Source organism: Ochotona curzoniae, unplaced genomic scaffold (genome assembly GCF_017591425.1).
Source record: "Ochotona curzoniae isolate NIBS_2020 unplaced genomic scaffold, NIBS_Ocur_1.0 contig_2210, whole genome shotgun sequence".
In the NCBI taxonomy this organism is placed as follows: domain Eukaryota; kingdom Metazoa; phylum Chordata; class Mammalia; order Lagomorpha; family Ochotonidae; genus Ochotona; species Ochotona curzoniae.
Window position 1 is genome coordinate 36749855 of NW_024465369.1, and position 26801 is coordinate 36776655.

General features: G+C 36.9%; 1 protein-coding gene across 2 annotated transcripts in view; it reads left to right on the plus strand.

Annotated features, from left to right (window-relative positions):
- Positions 1-26801, plus strand: part of MTX2 (metaxin 2) — a 71209-nt gene that overhangs the window by 38714 nt on the left and 5694 nt on the right. The window contains exons 1-7 of one of the 2 annotated variants that reach the window (XM_040971778.1): positions 1119-1489; positions 14590-14662; positions 21782-21858; positions 23198-23290; positions 23746-23784; positions 24169-24294; positions 25337-25413. In XM_040971778.1, the coding sequence (XP_040827712.1) occupies positions 14602-14662; positions 21782-21858; positions 23198-23290; positions 23746-23784; positions 24169-24294; positions 25337-25413 (473 nt within the window). In that variant the 5' untranslated portion in view covers positions 1119-1489; positions 14590-14601. Of the gene's footprint in view, positions 1-1118; positions 1490-14589; positions 14663-21781; positions 21859-23197; positions 23291-23745; positions 23785-24168; positions 24295-25336; positions 25414-26801 lie in introns of those variants that run through there. The other variant, XM_040971777.1, reaches the window with a different exon arrangement.

Sequence of the window (26801 nt, forward strand, 5' to 3'; positions counted from 1 at the left end):
GGGTGCCGGCTCGTGTCCCGGTGGCTCCACTTCCCATCCAGTTCCCTGCTTATGGCCTGGGAAAGCAGTCAAGGATGGCCCAAAGTCTTGGGAACCTGCACCCACAGGGGATACCTGGAATAGACTCCTGGCTTCTGGCTTCAGATCGGCACAGCTCCAGCCATTATGGCCACTTGGGGTGTGAATCAACAAATGGAAGGTCTTCCTCTCTTTCTTCCTCTCTGTATATCTGCCTTCCCAATAAAAATAAAATAAATTTTTTTCAACCTTAAAAAAAAATAAAGTATCAGTTTAAGCCCGATATAAATAAAAGTAGGCTGAACCCAGTGGATGTGTTATAGTAGAGAATTAACAATTTTTGTATGAAAAGGAATTTTGGAAGGTATATGGCTTTTAAAAAGTTTTATAAAGCTGGAAATTGTAGATTTTTAATAGTTTGCTTGTCTCATTTTTACTGTCCTCTTCAATATGAAGCTTTTATTTTTATTTACTCTGAGGGTTAGGAGAAGGAAAGGAATGCTAAGGGCAAAGAGGCTTTAATGAGCATTGATCAGATAAGGGAGTTTATGAAGTGTTCTTAGTGTTGAAAGAAGCAAAATAGAGGTTGCAGATGTTTTCTTGTTATTAAGCTCTGTATATTGATTATCTTACATTGCATTATTATTCATATGCTAGAAGTATTTAAAGCAAACAATGATTTATACTTATAATACCTGAAGTGATGTAAGTATATATAACTGTGAACTTAAATTGCAAACATAATTTAGCAGATTGAAAAAACCATATTAATGCTAGTCTCTTGATAAAAATGGACTGGTGTTTGTAAAACATTTAAATTAGTCTTGAAGGATTTGTGGCTATGAAGCATTGGGTATTCAGTATAGAATTAGGTGACTATTAGCATTGCCATTTTTAGTAATTAGTTAAATAATGTAAAATGGTTATACAGGGTAATGATTTGTTAATGTATTATTTAACTTAGCAAAAATTAAAACTCCTATAGTTGTGAGAGATGGCAAGTTAGTGTAGCAACCATACTCATTTTTGTTGTTGTTTTTAAAAAGTGAATAGCAAGCAGGATTAAAAAAATTGCTGCTGTTAAACAGAACAATAAAGATGTAGTAGTAAGATTTAAAAAAATGAGTCAATTTTCTAAGCAAAAAAAGGCTAGAATTCTTCATTATTAGATACACAGTATCAACATAATCGATCTAGCAGCATTATATTTGAGCTGAAAATACACTTAAATTTGAGGCCGTACAGTACCTCGTGTGAGTGAAACATCTTTCATATAGTTCTAAGATGAAATTACCCTTGAATGAATAGCATCTTCATTTATCTTCAAACCTCTTCTGTGCTTTTAGTGGATCTACTCTTTCAACATTCTACAACAAGAATTGCATTACACCATTATACCAGAGTACTTCTGCAGTGTGAAATAGATTGGTTTGGAAAATGAACTTGGCTTTGCTATAAATTACATTCACAGGTACAAAGGAATTTGTTATTTTGTTTAAAAAGTCACAAATATAATTAAGGTCTTAATTTATGTTAAACTACAAATATGGCTATTACAGTAACTGGATTAGGAACTTAATCTGTCACTTTAAGAATGATACCTAACACTTTTTATTTGTAACCTTAGATACATTATTTCAATTACACGATCTGCAGCTGTTTGATATAAAAATGAATTATTTCATGGATAGATTTGTTCATGGTTTTTAATTTTAAAACATGCCTCTTCAGGAACGTGGAAAATAATTCTTCAGTTGTTGTCACAGATTTCCCTTTGTGCCCTTGTGAAACAGGATATGAATTAATATTCAGAACCATTTCCATTTTGTGCCCTGAAAATAGCATTGCCTGCTTGAGAATAGTTCTGAGTGAATTCTTACATAGAATTGTTCAAATTTAATTATAAAATGAATAGAAGCTTTGTCCTGAAGAAGAAAATCCAAGATCTGCTTTTTAAGGAGAGCTTTACCTGGTTGGACTGCAGGGGATTGTCCCTCATTGACTGAAGGACTATTAATATGACTTATATAATTTAGAAGCCATGTTTGTAATCTGTTAAATTCCATAGTGTTAGTCACTGTAATCTTTTAAAAGTTATTTAATAATTGTTCAAAATATTGAATTATTTTGCTTCTATTGGCAAACAGTGCTGCTTTTATTCTTGTTAAAGAGTTTTCATATTATTGTAAGTAATTTGTAAGAGAAATGTTCATTTTATTCTTTGGAATAAAGAAGATAGTTGGTACTGCTCATTAACAAATGATTTAGTATTATCACTGTTCATTAAAATGAAATTATATGAGTATATCGCCATCTGTAATTTCACTTATCCTGAGGACTTTAATTTTTTTCTTATTTATCTCTTTTTATATATGTTTAATTATATATTCTGTAAGCAACAGATGTTGCCATTTTTAATAGGAAGAACTCAGAAAAAGCAGCTTCCTTTCAGGTCTAAATGGTTAGTAAACTCCACTATCATTTTAGTTTCTTAGGTTACAAAGATTATTTTTTTGTGTGCCTTTTGACTATTTTATAACTGTTTTCCATAAAAGTTTGACCCCACAAGTTTCACTTGTAGTAAATCTTTTTATATGTAATTTGTAATTTGTAAATAAGTTAATCCTATTCTGGTTATCTTCTATTGCTTTCAGAATGTGGGCCCTAACATCTAAGCTTTTAAAGCATTGAGGTTTGGTTCTATGCCATTGTAAAATGTTAATCTTTATGGTAGCCTACTAATTTTCTATGGCTTAAGGTATATTTGTATTTGTTGTTAGGAATGTCTATGACTTATTTTGATAACTTATTGTGTGTAGAGGACGGAGTATTGAGCAAGATACATGTGGTCTGGGAGCCCTACTGGAGCTCTTATTCATAGATCTTTTAGCAGTTCATCCATCAGTTTCACCAGCATGCAGGACTTCAAAAAATTACTCAAAGTAATCTTGACGTCATTTGGTTTCTACTTTGTTAGAAAAGATCCTATATAATTATAAACATTGAAAATGTATGAGTCATACATTGGCTTGTGTTAATTACTTTCAAAAGAACCTTTTTTGGGGAAAATTATATTACTTTATCTTTTCACTATTGCTTTTTATGTTAGTGCATAATTTTGCTATTTTGTTTTTAGAGAAATAGAGAAAATTAAATTCTGGTATGTAGTAAGTTATCTTTTTCTCATAAGAAGACATTGAATAGTAATAGCTTTTTAAAAAAGTCACTAAGTTCAAGTAGACTTTCTTCCCATGCATATGAACAAGTATTTATTACTGCTAGTACTGTTACTGTAAAGGGCTTCAAAAATTACATGGAAATGCATGTTACCTATAAATTTCAGTTTTCTACAGCCCTTTTGAATCCCTTTGTACTAAATATTAATAATATTTTATATTGATTGAACTCTGTAGAGTGTTTTACATATAGCACTTCAATTGAAATGCCAAATAAATTGTCTTATTTGAGAAATGAGAAAGCTTATGAGATAAAGAAAATTTATCAGGTTAGAAATTCATTAGGATTCTAGCCCGAGCTCTGTCCCAGGGAGGCTTCTGTTCTGTTAACGCCTCATACTCTATGCTGACTCTGAAGATTGATATGACAAATTCCTGTTTCTCAGATGTATATGTATAGTCTTCCAGGATTCATTAGATACTGGTAGATTACCTAATTCATGTTTACTGAAGGGGTAGAAATGTGCTGATGTTGTTCAGGCTGAGTGACGTGGCTTAGGATTCAGCCACAGGTAATTGAGTTACTCTCAGTGATGACAGGGACAGCGATCTCATTTCTAGGAGACAGCATCAGGCTGATTGTGTTGCTAGTCATCCAGAAGAGTCAGTTTTGTTGTTTTCTCAACTGAGTTCTGAAGCTTTACAAACTTTAATACAATCACAGCATAGTGTTGCTATCTCAAAGTTTCTAAGCATGATTTAAAAAATATTTATTTATTTGAGAGGCAGAGAAGTAGATTGAGATCTTACTCATTGGTTTACTGTTAAAAGGCTGTCAGTGACTGGTCCTGGGCCAAGGCCAAAGCTGAGACCTGGGACTCAATCTAGTTTTCTCTTGTGGATGGCAGGAGTCCAGTCACGTGAATCAGCACTGGCTGCCTCACACGGTCTGCCTTAGCATGAAGCTGAAGTCAGGATCCGGGTACTTATACTTGTACCCTGATGTGGCATGTGGGCATCTTAACTGCTAGACCAAATACCTGCCACTGTAGCTTCTTACTAAGCCAAGAAGTTAAATTGACTTTTTAGTTTTTGACATTGGTAGATCATGGATGTAGGAAATAGTAAAGAACAAACCAGAAATTGTCTTTCATTGTATTTGTATTCTGCACAGTATCTGTAGCTGTACTCATTTCTTAACACCTTGATGGTGCTATCTGTGTGAAAGTGATGACAGAAATGATGGCAGAAATGATACTTCAGTCAGTTGTGTCTGCAAGGGAGAGGATGGTCTTTGAGATTGACAGTCTTAATTTTGGGGGGATTATTATTTTTTAATATGAAGGAAACAGATTTCATATATTTCATAGGTACAGTTCTAAGAAGATAACCATACTTCTCACCCATTATCTCTTCCCTCTTCCAGCTCAGTCCTAGCCTTAGCTCCCTTTTTTAAAATTCATTTTTGCAAAGATGTAATTATAATCTTCCCCATAATCACAGGCCTAGTTCACCACTGACCATAATATTCAACAGGCCTAGTTCACCACTGACCATAATATTCAGCAGGTAAAAAGTAGGAATACCATATTTCCATAGGAAAATAAACAAGGGCTAAAAAAGACATTTATATCATAAGATGTCTGTTTCACTTATATATATATATGTATATATATATATATACTTGTATTCTATATTAACTGCCACTTAACAGAGAAAACTTGTGATATTTATGATTTTGAGAGTGGCTTATTTTTCCTAAGCTTAATGGTATCCAGTTGCATCCATTTGTTGCAAAAGAGAGAACTTCATCCTTTTTTATGGCTGAATAGTTTTCCGTGGTGGGTATCTGGCTTGATCTATCTCAGCTATTGTGAATTGAGCTGTAATAAATATAGAGGTACAGGCAACTGTTCCATTTGCTGATTCCATTTGCTTCCAGTAAATGTCCAGGAGTAAGATGGCTGGGTCACACAGTTCTATTTTCAGGTTTCTGAGGAATCTCTGTATTCTCTCCCATAGTGAGTGTACTACTTGACATTTCACAGCAGTGTGCTAAGGTGCCTTTTCACTTACATACTTACCAGCAATTTATTAAAAAAATTTTTTTGAATGGTAGTAATTCTATATGGGGTGGATTAAAACTTCATTCTTCATTGTGGTTTTATTTTATTATTATTGGAACGTCAGATATACAGAAAGAAAGAGACACAGAGATGAAGATTTTTTCGTCCATTGATTCACTCCCCAAGTGGCCGAAATGGCTGGAGCTAAGCCAATTTGAAGCCAAGAGCCCGGAGCCTCCTCCTACAAGGGCTCATGGTCCCAAGGCTTTGGGCTATCCTCAGCTGCTTTCCCAGGTCACAAGCAGGGAGCTGGGTGGGAAGTGGGGTACTGGGATACGAACTGGCTTCCGTATGGGATCCTGGCATGTGCAAGGCAAGGACCATAGCTGCTAGGCCACAACATCGGGCCCTCATTTTGATTTTAATTTGCATTTCCTTGATGGCTAGTGATCTTGAACATTTTTCATGTGTCAGTTGGCCATTTGCATTTTATCTTTGAAAAATGCCTATTCATATCCTTATCTTATTTCTTAACTGGATTGTTTTGTTGTTGCCAAGTTTCTGGAGCTTCTTATATATTCTGGATATTAATCCTTTATTAGATGCATATTTTGCAAGTATTTTCTTCTATTCTCAGTTGCCTCTTCGCTTTGTTGAGTGTTTCTTTTCTGGTGCAGAAGCTTCTTAACTTGATGTAATCTCATTTGTTTACTTTTGTTTTTATTGCTTGTTTTTCTAGGGTCTTTTCTAAGAAATTTTTGCCTGTGCAGAGTTTTCTTAATGTTTTCCTTTAGTAATTGAATGATATTAAGTTGTAGATTTTGGTCCTTGATGCATTTTGAAGTAGGTGTGTGTGTGTGTGTGTGTGTGTGTGTGTGTAAGGTGTGGGGTAAGAACCTTGTTTCACACTTCTGCATGTGTAGATCCAGTTTTCTCTGCACTGTTTCTTGCAGACTGTCCTTTCTCTAGGGATTAATTTTTGTTTATTTGTCAAAGATAACTTGATTTTAGATAGGTAGATTAATTTTGGGGGTTTCTATTCTGTTCCATTGCTCTCCATGTCTGTTCTTGCGCCAGGCTGTTTTAATCATAACTGCCCTGTAGGATGTCTTAGAATCTGGTGTCTTGATGCCTCTGCCTTTCTTTTTGTTGTTTAAGATTGCTTTAGCTATTTGGGATCTCTTGTTTCCATATGGATGTTAGCATTGTTTTTTCAACTTTGTTTTTTTTTTTTGGTTAATAAACCTTTTTTTTTTCTTTTAGAAGAATCTGGCTTTCAGAACATATAGCTGCACCTTTAGTTAACAATTTTGACTCTCAGAAAAAAGAGCAGAGTTGTTTTTACTCATTTCCTGTCAGAAGTTATATTCCTTTCCTACTACCACACCTGCTCATTTCAGTTTTTCCTCTCTTGGGAAATGGCAGTTTTGTCTTTGTAGTTGTGTGTGCCAGAAACTTTGAATTGTCTCGGGAGTTCTTATCCTGTGTCCACATTGAGTTATTGGCAAATTCTCTTGATCTTCTCTTAAAAATATAGCTAAGGTGTTGTCATCATGGCACATAAGCTGCCATTTGGAACATCCCATATTGGAGTTGAGTTGTGGCTTCTTTAGATCCCATCCAAATTCCTGCCAAATGTGTCTGGGAAACAGCAGCTAATGGCCCAAGTGCTTGGAATTCTGTTACCCACATGGATCAAGATCCAGACAGAGTTCCAACTCCTACCTTAGGCCAGGACCAGACCTGGTGGTTGAAGGTATTTGGGGAATAAAGTAGCAGGTAGGCAGTCTTTTCCCTGCCACTTCTTCCTTCCTCTCCCTCTTCTCTCTCCCTCTTAAATTTATAAATAAGTAAACATTTTAAATTATTTTAGAAATACAGAACCAAAATCTGAGTTTCTACATTCCATGACTGATCGCACCCTCCACCCCGCTCCAGGTTATCTTCATTTCTTGCCTGAGTCATTACAAAGCACTCCTGACTGGTTTTCCTGCTTTCATGGCAATACCCTCTATAGTTTAATCCATGTACAGCTGTTTGTAGTCCTTTAATATGTCAGTCAGATTCCCGGAATCCTCAGCTCAACACCTTCTGATGATTCTTTGTCACACTCAAAGTAAAAACAGTTACCTACAAATGTCCCTGCATGAACTTTTGGTTTCCTCTCTGCTCGCATGTTTTACTATTAATGTTCTAACTCCTATATAATTAACACTATTCCTAAAGTGGACCAGTTGATACACAAACCTGTTTATGCTTTTGAACTTGGACTATTCCTGTGGGTAGGTACATGGCTTACTTCCAGACCTTCTTAAGTTTATCCACAAGTTCCTTTGCTGAGACTTTACCTGACCACTTTGTATTTGATAGCCATACCCAGATAACTCTTTAACTGTGTAAGTAGCAGGAATTACCACACATATCTTCCGGTTTATTTGCTTGTTATGTATCTCTGTTAGGATGTAAACTCTGCAAGCTCTCAGACTTTATGTTAACTGTTCTGTGCTCTGTGCTTATATTGTCCCTGATACATAGTAGGTGCTCAGTAAATATGTGTTGATTTGTTTTCCTGTATATTCAAATATGCATTGATTTATTTTCCTGTATTTTCAATTATGTATTGATTTGTCTTCTTATATATTCAAAACTGTGTTCTTCTGTCAAGTTAGTGCACCATGAATCTTCACAACGAACAAATAAACTAGTCTTGTACAGCCCAACTATAACGTTTAGGCATAGGACTTAAGAGGAAACAAACACACAAAAGGCAATTCTACATTTAGTATATATTGCTTTAATGTTATTTGGTAGTCTTTATAGAGGATTCCAGATGAGAAATGTCTTTTGGACTTTAGTATGAAAATTCCAGTTGAGGATCTGGCACAATGACTCAGTGGCTAAATTCTCACCACCCAAGTGCCAGGATTCCATGTGGGCACTGGTTCGTGTCCTTGCAACTTCATTTCCCATCCAGGTTCCTGCTTATTACCTGGGAAAGCAGTAGAGGATGGCCCAAAGCCCTGGAACCTTGCACCCACGTGGAGAGACCTGGAAGATGCTCCTGCCTCCTGACTTTGGATCTGCTCAGCTCCAGCTATTGTGGCTATTTGAATGAACCAGTGGATGGAAGATCTTTCTGTGTCTTCTTCTCTATGTAAATCTGATCTGCCTTTCCAATAAAAATAAATCTTAAAGTCCAGTTGAAGAGTGACATTATTTGCTTTTAAAGGCTATAAATGTTACATTAATGGTTTCACGGCATTTTATTTTTGTTTCTCATTATTGGAGATTTAACTGCATGTAAATTTTAAAGATTTATTTTACTTATTTGAGTTATGAGGCAGAGGGTGAGAAAGAGAGAGATCTTCCATCCTCTAAGTCATTTCTCAAATGGCTGCAATAGCTATCTTCTCCACTCCCAGGCACAATAGCAGGCAGCTGGATTGAAGTGGAGCAACTGGGACTCAAACTGGGGACTCTATGGAATTTTGGCATTTCTGGTGGCCTCCCAATCTGTTAAACCACAATGCCAGCTCTCATTTAAAATATATTGCTTTAGTTCCAACATCTTGTATGGGTTCTGGTTCTTGTCCCTTCTGTGCAGCTCCCTGCTTGTGGCTTGGGAAAGCAGTAGAGGATGGCCCAAAGCCTTGGAACCCTGTAACCCGCATGGCAGACCCAGAAGAAACTCCTGGTTACTGGCTTCAGAGCAGCTAAGCTCTTTCCACTGCAACCATTTTAGAAGTGAACCAAAAAGATTTTTTTTTCTCTCTTTTTCTCTGTAAATCCAAAGTTCCCTTCCAATAAAAATAAAATAAATCTTTGAAAAAGAAAAAAAAATGTTGACTACAATGGGCACGTTGTTTTTCACTGGCCTAGCATGATAGCTCAATGACTAAATCCTTACCTTCCAAATGCCAGAGTCCTTTATGAGCGCCAGTTTATTTCCCAGCTGCTCCACTTCTCATCCAGCTCCCTGCTTGTGGCCTGGGAAAGCAGTGGAAGATGGCCCAAAACCTTGGGACCCAAGCAGGTGGAAGATCTTTTTGTCTCTCTTTCTGTCCACAAATCTTATCTGCTTTTCCAATAAAAATAAATGAATCTTGAAAAAAATTTGTTGTTCACATTGTCATGTGTTTTTTTCATTCATTGAGCTAGCAGTCATCACTTGTTATGTATGTACCAGACCAGGCGCTGGACTTCCTTTTTCCCCCTTCGATCCTGCCTTCCGTTTTTCATTTCCTTGCTTAATCATCTCTTATTATTTCTTCCTCTGTGTTCTCATCTTAAATTCATAGTAGTTGTTATACCTGTCTCATAGGGCAAGATTCTCATGCAAATTCTTGACAAGCAGTCAGTACCCAATACACAGTAACTAGTCTAACTTTTCATTGAGGTTATTTCCTGTTTTTTGGATTTTCTGCTTCTATTTCTTGTGGTTTGCTTGACTGTACATTTTGTGTTTGATAGTGTCAATTATTGATCTCTGCTAACAATTGATAATTAAGAGTGAGGAACTGAAATGTTGACGGGGAGATGAAGTCCTTATTTACATGGGGTGTCATAGTAGACTAATGGTACGTTGTGGTGTTATTTGTCTTGCCCACTGTCCCCACTCCACTCTCTGCCCTACTCAACCCAGCAGTGTGTGTATGTGCTTTTCGCCGGAGAGGTATCGCGTGTTTGGGAGCTGCTGAGGAAGAGGTGCTGTGGAGCGCTGCGGTGGGTGTGTATGTCCTTCACCTTACCCTTGCTCTTCTCACTGTGCCGCCTCGCCCCCCTGCCTTCTCCTGCGCTCGCGGCCCTGGGTCAGGAGTCTCTTCGGTTTGATTTCGTCAGAGAATAAACTTCTGTTTCCTGCCAGATTGAGGGAGGGCTGGTTCTCTGGTATTTGTACAGTTTTTCACCCGAGCTTTCTCTGCATCCCGCACCTCACCTCTGCCCTCTGTGCTAGTTGGTGCTTCCAATTTTGGAATCTTCTTTGTTGTGATGTAAATGTATTGATTTTCTTTTCTGCTGCACTCAGGTTTCCGTTTCCTCTGCCCTGCTAAAGCTGCTTTCTGGCTTACATATAAATCTCTGGTTGACATCTTTGGTCTGCTTTTGCCGCTTCTTCCATTCTGTAGGCCTTTCTGTATTTGTGCCTTTCCTGATTTTCTATCATTTTAATACGTGTTTTGAAACTTTAGAGAGATAAATGTGTTTATTTAGTATGTTAAAACTTCGTCAAACTTTTTAGACCTCAGGGTTTTAGAATTCAGGTACTGCTTATTTTGTTCTGTGTGCATCTATATTTGTTATAGTTTTAAAAATCCCTTACCATTTCATTTAGATATTCAGTTAATTTATATTCAAAGAATAGATGTATTTCTTGCCTGGAGTTTCAGCTTATTCATTTACCAGTTCTAAGTTTTACACATTAGTAAATTTGCTTTATTGCTTTAGCCGTTGCTCAACAGATGAGTAACCCTGTATTAGTTTTTTTCTGTAATTAGAAATATTGTGTTTATTGTCATCACTGTCAAAACTTAATTGTTTGCTTGTACAGTATTTGTGGACTGTACTGTTGTGCTGTTATATTTTTATAATCCTCAGCCTCTCTTGCTAAGATTGCTGTTATGCGCTGGTTAGCATTGTTACAGACTCATACTGTCCAGTGTACACTGTTATGTACCACTGTGAGAATGGAACATTCTGTGTCTGTGCCATTGAACCATTTAATAAATACAGTGGTAGCTGCTAGCCCTAGAAACTGTTGACTGTTTTAAATATGCCTACTGACTGTCAGAAATTGAATTAAAATGTATTCAGTCTTAATACATTTAAATTAGGTTAGAAAGCAACCAGAGACTAGTAGCCACCATGATGAACAGCTAGTGGGAAAGCTTTATTCTGGGGCAGGATAGTGGTCCACAGGGTTAAGTCACGGTAATGCTGACATCTCATGTCAAAGGACTGGCTTGTGCTGTGGCTGCTCTGCTTCTGAGCCAGCTCCCTGCCGATGAGCCTGGGAATTCAGAGGACAGCCCTGGGACACATGGGTTACCCAGAGCAAGCCCCTCGCTCTGGCTTTCACATGGCCCAGCCCTGGCCGTTGCTCTCCCTGCCTGAAATTGCCTTTCTACTAAACAAATCTTTTTTTTTTTTTTAGAAAAATCTGATAAGATCTTTTGAGAAGTTCTTAAGAAACATTTTGATAAAATGTATTAGTTCTTTATTCAAATTATGTTGTCATTCCTTTGGGTTAGTTGGAAATAAAGTGTCCTGAATAGTAAGAGTTGATCAGTTTTCCTGCATTGTTAAAATTTATATGAGATCACTATTAAGTATAATATATTTTAGTTGGTATATCATGCCTATTGTTTGAATAAGATATTGGAAGTGAAAATACTATTTTGGAACTTCTCAGAGGTTTCTGTCATCCAGCAAGAAAAAGGTAAAATGGCCAGATAAGTCAACAGTTGCATTTGTTTGAAGTTTTATGTTGGTAAAGACACTCATGATAAGATTTTGCTTTTATATTTTTTATAAAGATTTATTTATTTTTATTGGAAAGTCAGATATATAGAGAGAAGAGAGACAGAGAGGAAGATTTTCTGTCCGATGATTCGCTCCCAAGTGGCTGCAATGGCTGGAGCTGAGCCTATCTGAAGCCAAGAGCCAGGAGCTTCTTCTAGATCTTCCACATGGGTGCAGGGTCCCAAGGCTTTGGGCTGTCCTCTTTGATTTCCCAGGTGGCAAACAGGGAGCTGCAAGCAGGGAGCTGGATGGGAAGCGGGGCCGCCGGGATTTGGTTTTTAAAAAAGATTTTTTTTTTTTTTTTACTTATTTGAAAGACACAGCTAAGAGAGACACAGATCTCTTATCCGTTGGTTCACTCCCTAAATGGCTGCAACTGCTGGGGCTAGACCGGATCAGTGTGAGAAGCCAGGGGCTTCTTCCAGGTCTCCTACACAAGGACAGGTACCCAAGCATTTGGGTCATCTCCTATTGTTTTTCCAGGTGTATCAGCAGGGAGCTGCATCCTAAGTGGCACAGCCAGGACTTGAGCTGGTGCCCATATGGGTTGCCAGTATCACACTCCAGGGCTTTAATCCCTGTACCAAAGTGATGTCTTTTTAAATTCATTATTTATTTTCTTAAATAATAAAATAGCAAGAAACCTGGTTCTGTAGCTTAGTGGTTAAATTCTCACCTTGCAATTGCCAGGATACCATATGGGAACCAGTTCATGTCCTGACTGCTCCATTTCCCATCCAGCTCCCTGCCTGTGGCCTGGGAAATCAGTTGAGGACGGCCCAAAGCCTTGGGACCTGGAGGAAGCTCCTGGCTCCTGGCTTCAGATTGGCTCATCTGTGGCTGTTGTGGATATTTCAGAGTGAACCAATGGTTGGAAGATCTCCTTCTCTCTGTAAATCTACCTTTCCAATACAAAAATAAAACAGATCTTTATAAAAATGAATATTTTTTTTAAAAAGGAAGCATGGATTTATAGAACTTAACTTTGCTTAGTTCTTTTAGTGAAATGTAGCTTTTTGAAATATTGATTAATGTGCATACCACTGTGCCTGTAGCTTAGTAAAAATACTGTACATTAAATAGTTTTGTAATTAACTGTTGGATATAATTTAGGCCTGGAGGAGATAAAATGGTTCTTTTAGAGTCTCAGTCTTCTCTAATTCTATCATTCTCAGCAAATGATTTCTGCTCCCTTTAGTGAAGTGTGAGCATTTCCTGATTTTCATGTCCTTCTTGCTTTGCTTGTAGTCAGCATTGATTCCGTATCAATCCTTGTATTATGGTGGAAGTCTCCTGTTTGCAGCAAAAACTGACAGAAAATCCTTTTCAGCTGTTCTTTCTACTTTTACAGGAACCTCGTACAATCCTACTGGCTTTAATTTCACTTTTTACTGCCTTTTGCCTTTGTGTTTAAATGATCTTAAGTTTCCATCATTGGAAGCTATGTGTGTCAATACCAAGGAATTTGTCCTTCTCTCTTCTTCCTTTTCTTCTAATTAAGGATTTTTGAGAACTGTTTACATTTATTCTGATTCTTTTTTTCTATCTAACTGTCCACATGATCAGATATATGTCCATTTTTGTGGATCGGTAGGACTCACTATACTGCTATAAAACGGGAAAACAGAAAATAGTATTTATGGGATTATTAGTTTCTGTTTCAACGCAGATGAGTACATTTTTCATCAGATGAGGTTGTATTTAAATGTAGAAAAAGTAGTAATAGGTGAATTAATTAGCTATAAGTCTGTCAGTGTGTGATAGAAACCCAAAACGTCAGTGCATTAAACAGAGAGTAGTTTTTTTCTTGAGTTGACATTGTGTGTGGTATGTTAAGATGCCTTAATGTTGGCCTCCTGTGTGGGTCCTGGTTTGAGACCTACTTTTTTGTTGTTGTTGTTAAGATTTATTTATATTTGAAAGACATAGGCAGGGAAGAGTATGGGAGAGAGAGAGAGAGAAAGAGAGAGAGAGACAGAGAGATTTATCTTTCATTTACTGAGTCACTCCCCAAATGAACACAATGACTAAAGTTGAGCCCATCTGAAGCCAGGAGCCAGGAACTTCTCCCAGGTCTCCCATGTGGGAGCAGAGGCCTAAGGACTTGAGCCATCTCCTGCTGCTTTTCCAGACTGTTAGCAGTGAGCTGGATGGGAAGTGGAACAGCTCAGACACAAATTAGCACCATTGTGGGATCCTGGTGTACACCAGTTGAGGAATTAGTCACTGAGCCATCACACCAGGCCCGTATTGTAAACTAATGTAATAAGTATTAATAATTTGCTTTTTAAAAAGTGATACATACTTAAGTGTTTTAACTTAATGTATTCACTAGTATTGAAGTTAAATTATTTTTGTAGTGAAAATAAAATCCTTCATTCTTTTCCAAAAGAGAATTAATGTATGAACTATTTATTAGATTTAGAAGTGAGTGTGGCCATACAGTAGCACAGCGGAGTATGCTGCACCTTGTGATGCTGGCATCCAATATGGGCAGCAGTTTTAGTCCTGGCTGGTCTACTTCCAGTGCAGCTTCCTGCCAGTGGCCTGGAAAAACAAGGCCCTGAGGCTCTGCAACCCCATGGGAGACCTGAAGGAAGCTCCTGGCTCCCAGCTTCAGACTAGCCCAGCTCCTGCTATTGAGTCCATTTCGGGAATGAACCAGATTGCAAATATATGTGTGTGTGTTTCTCTGTAATTGACTTTCTAGTAAAAATAAGTCTTTTAAAAAAAGAAAGAAATGAATAAAAAGTTCTGTTCAAATATGTGTCTGATTTCTCCAGGCTTACTACCCTTCTGTTGATTTACAGGCCTTTTTGCAAATGTGTAATCTGCCCATCAAAGTGGTTTGCAGGGCAAATGCAGAATATATGTCTCCATCTGGTAAGTGTATATTTTTCTTCTCTTTTTATATTCTTAACTGGTAGAGTTATAGTGGGAGTCCATTGGTACCTATTTGTTTTTTTTTTTTTTAAACCCTGCTTTTTGGTTTCCCTTTTAAAGGATTTCCCTGTAGTTTTGTTAAAGTATTCATTGCAAATCTGACAGACTTAGGGTTGGTGTGTGTACTCATTTCCCATGGGATCAGAGATGCTATCTGCTAAAAAGGAAGTGGTCTTAGTTTATCCAATCTTAGATAGGACTTTCCTCTTTTGAAAACAAATTGGAGACAAACCCATTTGTTATTCAAAACACTTCTCTAAATTATATTCTCCTGTAATACTGATGAAAGAAGAAAGATTCTGGAATAATTAATTGCTCATTGGATTTTTGAGTCATCACTGAATGCTTTGGTTTCCAGTTTTTCTGAGGTCTATTTCCTGACCAAGTTTGCCTTAGTGCTTTACAGACCCAGGAACATGCTACCAAGCTTGACCAGCAGAATTGTCTAAGCTGTTCTACTTTCCATCCTCTGATGAGACACTGCACGTCTTCTGTTTGCCTAGATGAGCTAGCTGTCATGTCGCCTGTGTGCATTTGGGCATGCTGTTCACTGCACAGGCATTGGTAACTGAGAGGCGCCATCCTGGTACATGCTCTTCAAGGTCAGACCATCTATCTTGTGATTTTTTTCCTGTGACCAGAGTTTGAATCCAGTGATCCACTTGGGGAATCCCCTAAACTTTGCCTGAGAAGACCTCAGACTTGCCTTTTGTGTGCACCAGCTAGTGCAGGGCTGGGTTCAGTCTGACACCTGCACCAGCCAATGCATGTATTGGTGGTTGCAGCTGACTGCTCAGTTCATCTATGTGAACGGATGGATGCTGCAGCCTAGCCCAGCCCATCCCACCACAGGTTTAGCCTTCATACGTACCAGTGGGTGCAGCGGCCTAGTTGGGACAACTCGAATAACCCCCACCAGACCTGTCCCCAGTCCTGGTTTCTGCACATGCTGGCATTTGCTGCAGCCTAACCCAGCCCATCCCACATCCTATCTGGCTCTTATGCACACCCCTGGGTGCTGTGACTTAGTTCAGTCTGACCTGCTTCTAGACCCAACCTGCATGTATGTCACCTTAACCACCCTGGCCCATTCCCCAGCACTGGTTCTCGCACTCATCAGCAGGAGGCGCAACTTAGCAGGCGAGTGCCCACAGTTCCCCACCACCCCTTTTTATGCTTGCCAGGGGTACTGTGGTCCAGCCAGATGGGACTTGCACCTAGTCCAGGTACTTGCCAGTCGGTGTTGTGGCCTAGCCTGACCAGCTCACACTCATTGTGGCTCTGAGTCCTATCTCTCAGGCTCAGCAGGGTAGTCAGTGAAGTTCACCTACCAGTCTGGCATCCTCTCAGCCCCAGCTCTTGTAAGTGTTGGTAAGTTCCACAATCCTGCCTAGAATGGCCCATCACCACTGTCAGGTCTTATGTAAACCAGTGGGTTTTGCAATCCCATAGAGGTGGGCTCACAAATCTCCTATAGAATCTGCCCCTAGATCCAGTTCTGTTGTATTCTGGTGGGTGCTGCGGTGCAGTCTGATATGGCCCACAACCTACCCATGTACTTCCCTGTGAGTAATGCGGTCTAGTCCAGCCAGACATGCTCTCCCGCTTCAGGTTTGACATGTGTCAGTGGTTGGTTGGTGATATTTCTCTGCATGGGCGGGTGGCTTGGCGTGACCCAGACATGCCTTCCAGTTTCCCCCTTCTGAACCACTTCATATCAGTTCCCTTGCCTACCTGAGAGTGCAGTAGCCTTCTCTGTGTAGGCCTCCGGAAGTCGTTCTTCCCTTGTCAAACATGCCCTCAGCTGTTCGTCTCGAACATGTCCCCAGACCTCTTTCCCTGAGCAGTGTGTAGCCCTGTCACTGCCCAGAGGCACACAGCATGCCAGGGGCCTGGGGCAATGTGTCCTGGCCTGGCATCCCTGCCTTCCCTACATATCTTTAAAGAGGGGGAAAAATAGAATAGGCAATTATGCTGGTGTGCTGGTATTGGTATAGTTAACACAGATTTGGCATGAACTAGGCCCCAAATGCCCTTTTCTCCCAGCAGTGTAACACTTGCCCAGGTACAAGGCAATATAGGCAGTTGCCTACTGCTGGGCCTCCTTTCTTTCTGCATCAGTTTTTGCAAAAGCAAGTTTTAATCTACTCTGTATCAAAGGTTTAATTTTTTCCACTAACCGTAATATTCAAAAAGTAAGGAGTAGGAAGGTCACATTTCTATGGGTGTATAGACACAGGCTAAAAATGACAGGAAACATGATATTTGCCTTTTTGAGACTGGCTTATTTGCTTAAGCAATAATAACTCATAGAATCATTCTTTCACGAATAAATTATTGGGAGTAACTGATTGATGTGGGTTAATATAGCTTTTTTTGGGAAACACCTTGTTTTCGCTGTGATATGGTGATAACTTAGGAGTGACTTATATTAAACATTTTTTTTTTCACTTTACATTCCTGGAAAGTGAGTAATAGTTATAAACTGTAGGGCCCAGCATGATGGCTCAATTATCTTATCCTCTTCTTGCAAGCACCGGGATCCCATATGGATGCTGGTTCATATCTCTGCTGTTCCATTTCCCATCCAGCTCCCTGCTTATGGCTTGGGAAAGCAATGAAGGATGGCCCAAAACCTTGGGACCCTGTACCCGAGTAGGAGACCTCGAAGAAGCTCCTGGCTTCAGATAGACTTAGCTCCAGCTGTTGTGACCACTTGGGGAGTGAACCAGCAGATGAAAGACCTTTCTCTCTGCCTTTCCAATAAATATAAATGATCTTAAAAAAAAAAAGGTTATAAAATGTAGGGCTACAACATCCCATAAAGACTGAAAATTTTGTGTGAATGCATAGATTTACTAAGTTTGTACTTTTGCATTTAGAAGACATTTCTATAAAGGAATTAAACGTTTTTAAAGAAAAATTTATCATATCAAAGTTATACTTTCTCTTATTTCTGTATCATTCTGCCTTTCAAATAAATAAATATATATATTTAAAAAGAAATTATGAAGGGGCCTAGAAGGGGCCTGGAGGTATAGGGGGTGCTTTTTGCTCCACTTCCAGTATAGCTCCCTGATATTGTGCTTGCTCGAAAAGCAGTAGAAGATGGCCCAATCCCTTGGGTCCCTGCCACCCACCAAAGAGACAGTGGAATTCCAGGCTTCTGGCTTCCAGTCTTGGATGTTGCAGCCATATGTAGAGTGAACTGTTGATGGAGACTCTGTCTGTTCTTTCCTTCTCTCTATGTCACTTTTTTAAATCAATCTGATATATATCTATCTTTCTATTTTAAATTGTTATTGCTGGAACCATTGTTTCAGCACAGACATTTTATATTGGAGTACTGTTTCAGTACTGGTTGCATGACTTCACATTAAAAAGCTAATGAGCATGGGGGAGCAGTGGAAGATGTCTCAAGTCCTTGGGTCTCTGTACCCCTCAGATAGACATGGACGGAGTTTTGGGTTGCTGGCTATGGCCCAGCCCATCCTTGGTCGTTGTGGCCATTTGCGGATGGAGGCCCTGTCAGTCAGTCTACCTTGTCTTTTTTCAGATCATTCGCATCACCCTGCTCCTTGAATAAAATAAATGTTTTTATTTTTAAAAGATACTTATTTATATTGGAAAGGCAAGTTACAGAGAGAAGGAGATACAAAGAGAAAGATCTTCCATCCACTGGTTCACTCTCCAAGTGTCCACAACAGCTGGAACTGAGCCCATCTGAAGCCAGGAGCTGCTACCATTCTCCCACACAGAGGATCCCAAAGCTTTGGGCCATCCTTCACTGCTTTGCCAGGCCATCCTTCACTGCTTTGCCAGGCCACAAGCCGAGATCTAGAAGGAAAGTAGAGCAACTGGGATATGAACCGGTGCCCATTCTGGTGGTTGCAAAGTAAGGATTTTGTCACTGAGCCATTGTGCTGGGCCCCAAATAAAATAAATCTTTAAAAAAAATTTAGACGTTGTACTATTTCGTGGGGTTTTATGTAATGTTTTGTACATGTGTACATTTATGGGATGTCTAATCGGGATAAATATATTTATCTCTTCAGAGATTTAATATTTTAATGTTGAAAATGTCCCTAATTTAATAGAAAAATTTATAGTACATTAATATTAATTGTAGTGACCCTACTATGCAATAAAATTCTATCACTTTTAATTAGCTTTATCCTACTACCCATGAAGCAACATTTCCTCCTATAAAATAATTTCTGTACCTATAAGTGTTAACATATCTTGGGTTCTTGGAGGACATTCATGATTCATTTTTGTGTTGATCTTATACATAAGATTTTATAAGCTTTACTGAATTCTGGTGACATAAATTATTTTGTGTCTTATTTAGATTTTTCTGCATAGTGATTCAAAATTGTTATGAACACTTACAAAAAGGTATCTATTGGTAGTCTGATACTAATTTCAAAATCTTTGTCGAGAAATCATGTAGTTCATTCATCTGTTTTTCAATTTCTATACCCAGTAGATACCTCTTGTTTTAAAGTATGGAAAGCAAATATAAATATTGCAGACACATAAGTAGTATATGCATATGCATATGTATTCATTCATAGGAGTCTTTGATGGCTAGATTATTTAATTTCCATTGAATTTAGTTTTCTAAATAAAGAAAATGAAAGAAAATAGTTAAAGAAAGAAAGAAAATGTCTATCTCTAACATGATATTTACATTTTATTATACTTCGAATTATTCCTTTTATCATGATTTAGAATGATCTGGAAATTAAAAAAATTTTATTTGATGTTTTATGAAAGATTTTTAAAAGGATTTATTTATTTTTATTGGAAAGTCGGATATACAGAGAGAAAGAGAGACAGGGAGGAAGATCCTGGCACATGCAAAGCAAGGACTTTTGGCCACTAGGCTACTGTGCTGGACCCTTATGAAAGATTTTTAAAGTAGAGACTGGAATTTTCATAAGACCAGTTGGCTAAGAGATATAGGATCTTTTTTTTTTAAACACTTATTTTTACTTTTATTGCAAAGTCAGATAAACAGAGAGGAGAGACAAAGAGGAAGATTTTCTGTCCCATGAATCACTCCCTAAGTGACCGCCATGAACGGTGCTGTGCCTATCCAAAGCCAGGAATCAGGAACTTCTTCCAGGTCTCCCACGCGGGGGCAGGATCCCAAGGCTTTGGGCCGTCCTCGACTGCTTTCCCAGGCCACAAGCAGGGAGCTGAATGGGAAGCGGGGCTGCCGGGGTTAGAACCGGTGCCCATATGGGATCATAGCATATTCAAGGCGAGGACCTTAGCCACTAGGCCATGGCGCCAAGCCCGAGACACAGGATCTTTAATTCCTCTCTGACTTTGTCAAATGCTGTTTGCTTTGTAAATTCCTTTTTTCTTCCTTTAGTCTTAGTGACAGGCATTTGTTATATGAGGTTGTCAGATTAGATGACAACTAAGGTTCTTTCCATTTTGAATATTCTCTAAAACTACAAACTTGCTTGGCAGTTTATTCTCATTTACTTTGTATTTACTTTGGAAGTAAGTTTTAAAGGTTAGTATTCTGCCCAGAGTGAAAAGCACAACTCATTATTAGTTTAATGATCTTTTATTAGTGCCAGACAATAACGATCTCTGCCTTTACTTGATAATTGCAATATTTAGGATGTGATATCGGCTATTTCTTGCATCAGAAAACATTCACTTCAAATTTGTTGTTTGGTTTTTATATATCTCCTTCTATATGTTACTTATTTGGTTACTTACACTGCTTCCTTGCTTCATGATCTTTAAAAATAATAATCAAACATTTTTTTTCCTGTGAATCTGAAACTGGTTAAAGAAAAGGAGAAATCTACTTTGCTCTAAAAATGATGTATGTCCCCATATTGTTTTATTCTAGGTACTAGTTTTTCATAGATTTTCTTAGGATCTCTACTAACTGTAGTAGTATTGTATAATATAGTGGTTCCAAAGATTTTAGAGCAAATTTATGAAACAGTATGACCCATTACTTAGTGAGATCCCTTTTAAAAAAGACCTGTGAAGCAGTAGCAGGAAGAAGTGGAGAACTGGTAAGAAGGAAGTGGTTTCTAAGTCCGTCTGTTGAGTTGCTGTGGTCCAGAACTCTGGCTTTTCCTTTGTGAAGTGTGCACCCCCATGGATATGGACGAAGCTTTTGTTGATGCTGTGCGTCTCATCCATTACCCCCAGGCAGACTGAACCAGAGAGGAGAAACATCTATTGAAAAGGAACAGGAAGAAGCCTGCTAGCAGTGTGAACTCTGTTTGAACTAGGAATGACAGCAAGTTTTAACATTGGGCATTTGGAATAAGCCTGGGCTTTTAAGAGACTGTTTTGGTCTCTTCGGCCCTGGTAATCGCATTAAGTAGTTATTAAAATGAAATATTCTTTTTTAGTGTGGCATTTATTTAAATAAACCAGTTTTGATAATCATAATGCTTGTTTCTTTCCCCCTCATGCATTGGAAATATACTTTGTATTATAATTTACAATTTTATATACTATCAAAGATGAATGATTTTAAAAATTCTTCAAATTTGGATTCAAGGGTGTTTGTTTTTGTACCATTATGTGTTTAAAATACTCAGCTTAATGAAAATCATATTTAAAATTTGAGAGGGTAAAAAGGCTTACTAGATATAAGTTGTAAAAAAGATGGATTTGTGTCCTGATGAGAAAAGAAAACTCAGTCAAATTTCTTTCAAACCTGTCAGTGATCATTGAACCAGTACCTTAGCCTGGCTTGTGTGATTTGGATATTTGGTGGTTACTGCTGTGATTTTTTAGTGCTAGCTATGAAAAGGGAATATTGTGATCGATTATTATATCCTCTTGAGAATTTTATAAATGAATTCATTGTGTTTTTTCTTTTGTTTTGAAATTGGATAGTAGTTTTTAAAGATTATTTAAAGAGCTTAAAATACACATCTAATTATGATTTCTAAAGGTTATAGTTTTATGGAACCCTTCTATTAATAAACACTTCTGAGTTTTGTGTTAACTTCTTAACATAAACTTTAATGTATTGAAATGCTTTTGCACATTTTTTTCCATTAACAGGTAAAGTGCCTTTTATTCATGTGGGAAATCAAGTAGTTTCAGAACTTGGTCCAATAGTCCAATTCGTTAAAGCAAAGGTAATAAAGATATTAAATGTATTAGATCACATTTACTCTAGAATAAGACATTCATCATTCTTTAGTGTGTCTTGACATTTATGTGGATTTTAACAGTTATATAAAATGCCAATACAAACCACTGGAAAATATTAAAAAATGTAAGTTGATCTTTTTTTGTAATGTAAGTCAGTGACAAAATAGGTAGCTTGGTCTTTACAAAATGGCAGATAATTTTCTAACTTGTGCTTATGAGAATTTTGGTTTTTGCATATACAGAAAAGCATAGATCATAAAATGTGTTAATTAGCAATATGTATTGATTTGCAATAGGTCTTTTAAAGTCAACAGCATGTTTGGAAACTCCTTCATGTTCTTGACTACTGATATATAGGAATCATCATACTTTTTTTTAAGATTTATTTATTCTTATGGGAAAGTCAGATATACAGAGAGAAAGATCTTCTGTTCACTGATTCACTTCCTATCTGGCCGCAGCAGTCGGAGCTGAGCCCAGCCAAAGCCAGGAGCCAGGAGCCTCTTCCAGGTCTCCCAAGTGGGTGCAGGGTCCCAAGGCCTTGAGCCATCCTTTGCTGCTCTGCCAGGCCACAAGCAGGGAGCTGGATGGGAAGTAGAGCAGCCGGAATGTGACCTGGCACCCAAATGGGATCCTGGTGCATGAAAGGACTTCAGCCATTAGGCTACTGTGCTGGTCTCTGTGTCATACTTTTAAATTGTTGTGTGATATTCTTTTGTGTCAGATGTATATTAAAACTATTCTATGTTTTTATTAGTATAATGTTTAAATTATGGCCTTGTTTTTTGCTCTAATAACATGATAAATTTCTTTGAATATATACCTGTGTATAGTTCTCCATCCCCTTAGGATAACTTCCCAAAGAACTATTGGGATGTCATGGGGTATGCATTTTAACAACCTTACAAACAAATTGCCAGATTTAGTTAAAGGTTTTACCCTATCATTGTCTACTCATTACCACAATGCATTAGAATTTAAAATTAATGCATATTTCTTATTTTTTCCACCAACTTTTTTTTTTTTTTCCATTTTCAATTACCTTAGAAGGAAGCCATGTCAGTCATTTAAACAAAAATCACAAGTTTTATTGACTGTTCTATTTTCTTTGGTGAAGTAGTTGATGACGTGATTTTGTCCATTGGAAAATACTTCTGTATGGAAACATAAAAACTACTCACTAGTGTTTTATAGTGATAGAATATTAGGTCTACCTTTAAATAAATTTATTTTGTGAGGCATTCTGGAAATTAATTTGTTGGATTTGTGCTTGTTGTATTACTTGTCTGTGAGGTGACTAAAAGTTTTGTGTATTCCTTTTAGGGCCATTCTCTTAGTGATGGGCTGGATGAAGTTCAGAAAGCAGAAATGAAAGCTTATATGGAGTTAGTCAACAACATGCTGCTGACTGCAGAGGTACAACACATGATAGTAGGACTGGGAATTATCTGTGACCTTTTCAAGTTGGTATTCTCTCACTAAATATAATCTTTCTCATGGACTCTTTTTAAAAGTTAGAAGTGGAGCACAGTGAAGTGATTCTAGGGCTGAGGTGGTTATACAGACTGAAAGAGAGGTGATTCTTTTTTTTTAGTCAACTCCTGATTTTACTTTGGTCTTCTGACATTTACTTTATTATTGCCTCTGAAATTCTTTAACGATTTTAAAGGTGCAGTGAATAAGAAATATTTTTATTTAGTGCCACCATTATTTAATGACCGTATAGAACATTAACTCGGGGAGAAAAGCAGCTCTTCGCTATGTGACTGACGAAGTTGGCTTTTAACAATTTAGCAGGGCAAGAAATAATTTCCTTTCTCCATTTCCCTTTTGGTATTCTAAAGTTTTAGTGACTATTCTTTTGTTCCTAGTTGTATCTTCAGTGGTGTGATGAAGCTACAGTCGGGGAGGTGAGTGGATCTGCAGCATTTATCTTAATTAAAATTTAATGAGAAAACACTTTTGCTCAGAATTGCAAGTCCCTGCTCATAAATGAAACATTGTGGTTTATACCATTAGTGATATAGTTTTTCACTTACTTTAATTTTGCTTGCACATACATTTTAAGGAAGCTATGTGTCATTGTTTGATATAACTGGTTGCAAAGTACATAAGAGTTTATATATTTTTAAAGGGAATGGTTTAAAATTTTAATTGTTTGGATTGTAACTTACATATTTTTTTCAAAGTACTCTATGTTTTCTGAAAATGTTTATTTTAGAATTCTGTTTATAAAAACCAGTGAGCGTTGTTATTAGGAACAATGTTTCTGACAACATCTTTTTTTGCTTTAGATCACCCATGCCAGATATGGATCTCCTTACCCCTGGCCCTTGAATCATATTCTGGCCTATCAGAAACAATGGGAAATCAAACGCAAAATGAAAGCCATAGGATGGGGTAACAAGACTCTGGACCAGGTCAGTTTAGGTTAATGTTAATAAGACATTCAAGGTTTTCTGCATTAATTAGAAGTTCCTGATTTTTATTGATTCTCTTGTGTAAGAACCTAGCATTGTACAAAAGTAGCAAAAACAGCTATTATTTTCTCTTACTTTAAGTAGTTTTTTAATAAAAATTGTGCTTTTTACAAAGCAAATCATATAGTGTAGAAAAGTATAGAAGAAAAAAAAATCATCTAAAACCCTACCACCCAGAAATTGCTGCTGTCCTTTCTTTGGTGAGTAGTCATCTCAATGTCTCTTTGTAACATTTTCTATAAATGAATAATATTCCTGCTGATGTAATCTGAATTTTTTCCATTGCATAATATAGGGTGATAATATTTTATGTCAATAACTATAGATTTGCAGCTTCAGGGCGTTTAAAAGAAAACTATTAAATCTAGTGCAGTGCTTAGTTTGTCTGTTTTTCTTTGGTGTTAAATTTACCAAAGTAGCACAGTTTGAAAACATGCATCTTGTACAGATTATAAGTTTGATCATTGTTAAGCTAATTAATGTCTCTTTGTCAAGGCTATTGCTAGCCCTAGCCAACCATTTCACTGATACATGCTGTTGGCCACAAGGGGATCAAGGAAATGAACAGAGATGAAGTAAATAAAATTCATGTCCTCTAGTGGGAAAACAACTTCATTGATTTTATTTATGGTGTACCAACAGTGTCAAATTCATAAAGCAGATTCTTAAAAATATCTACAAAATTATTTGGATGTATGCATTCAGGAAAATGTTATTTTAGAACTTATACAGAAAAACTTTCTGGATAGTAATCCTTATAAATAACTTAGATGTATTTATATGCAGAGGAAATTTGCTCCCAGAATTACATCCTTTTTCTTATATGTGTCATTTTTATGGTAATCTGATTTAAACATAAACAGTTAACCTAAATTTGCATGCTTGTCATCCACTGTGACATAAATTGTTTTAGATGCACTTTACTGTTTTGCTTCTTGCAGTGTATTTATTTGCTTATTTTTGGGCCCATTGTCTTCATTAGGTCTTAGAAGACGTAGACCAATGCTGTCAAGCTCTTTCTCAAAGACTGGGAACACAGCCATATTTCTTCAATAAGCAGTAAGAAAGTCTATTTATTTTTTTATTTTAATTTTAGTCCTTTTATTTTTAGGCTTTGTATTTCTGTTATTCTAAATTACTATTTTAAGAAGTATTTATGGAAAAATACACTTTTGCACTCATTAATGTTACTTAGCACCTCCTGGCTGTCAGGAATGATACTAGGTTCTAGTGACCTATAATTTCTAAAATGTCTTTATCATTAAGAATTTCTCTTAATTGAAGTATGAGGTGATAAAGATTCCCAGAGACTGTTCAAGGTACTATGTGTAGAATAACAATATCTTAGCAGAATTCCAAATATGTACTACATACAAACAAAAAAATGATATTAGTGCAACCATAGCTATCTATGTAGGAGTGACCTTGGGTACTAGAAAAGTCAATAAAGCCGAACAATAAAATGATAGTCAAATGATAATGAAACTCACCTTTTGGAAGTAAATTTAAATGTTTATAAGACACATTGAATATAAAGGATATAGATCTATGTATATGTTTATGTATATGTAAATGGAATAGCTCATGTTTATTTATAGATTTTTTTTGCAACTTTAAAAAGATTTTCTACAGTAGGCCTCACAATGAATTTTCCTTTATTAAAAATATAATTCTTTTATATAGGAGTTAGCTATCTATGCTGATTATGTATACTATAAGCTTAAATTAAGCTACTTTAATATCTGTGGTTTACTTAGTGAGTTGGACTTTTTCTTGACTTTTCAATGAAAATTGTTTGGTTTTTACATTGATAATTTTTAAAAGGCTTTATTTGCTGTTATTTATTATCTTTGTAGACATTCATCTTCTATATCCATCTCCAAACATGTTTTTCTAAAGCTATTAATTTTTATAAGTAAAAATATCTGATAACTTAAAAGCACTTATATTACAACACAAATAGTGTGTGTGTGTGTATATATATATATAAATATATAACTTAATTAAAATTAAATTTGAGGCCTATTGATTGTTGAGAGGTCAGAGTCACACCCTGAAATCATGGTAAAGATTTGACAACTGGTTCCTGTTTTTTATGATGCTTGCTGTGCAGATTGCTTAGTTCCCAAGACAAAAGAAATCATCCAGATGTGAGCATTATGTAGTTCCTTATCCTTTGGACATTGTAATTCTTAGGATTTGAAAAGCTCAGCAAGAGTATGTTTATTATTTGAGGTACATTATTTTGTCTTAAGAATTAATTTTGTTGTTTATGCTATCTTTAGTGGAAGACAGAAGAATGAATCTAACTCAGTTTTCTTCTCAGTTAAACTCATTGTTCATGTGTTAGTAACATTTGGTACGTGAAACACAGAAAATGTCAAGGTACAATTCTTTTTCATAAGGATATACTTATATTTAATGTTGTAATAAATTCAGATGTAGAA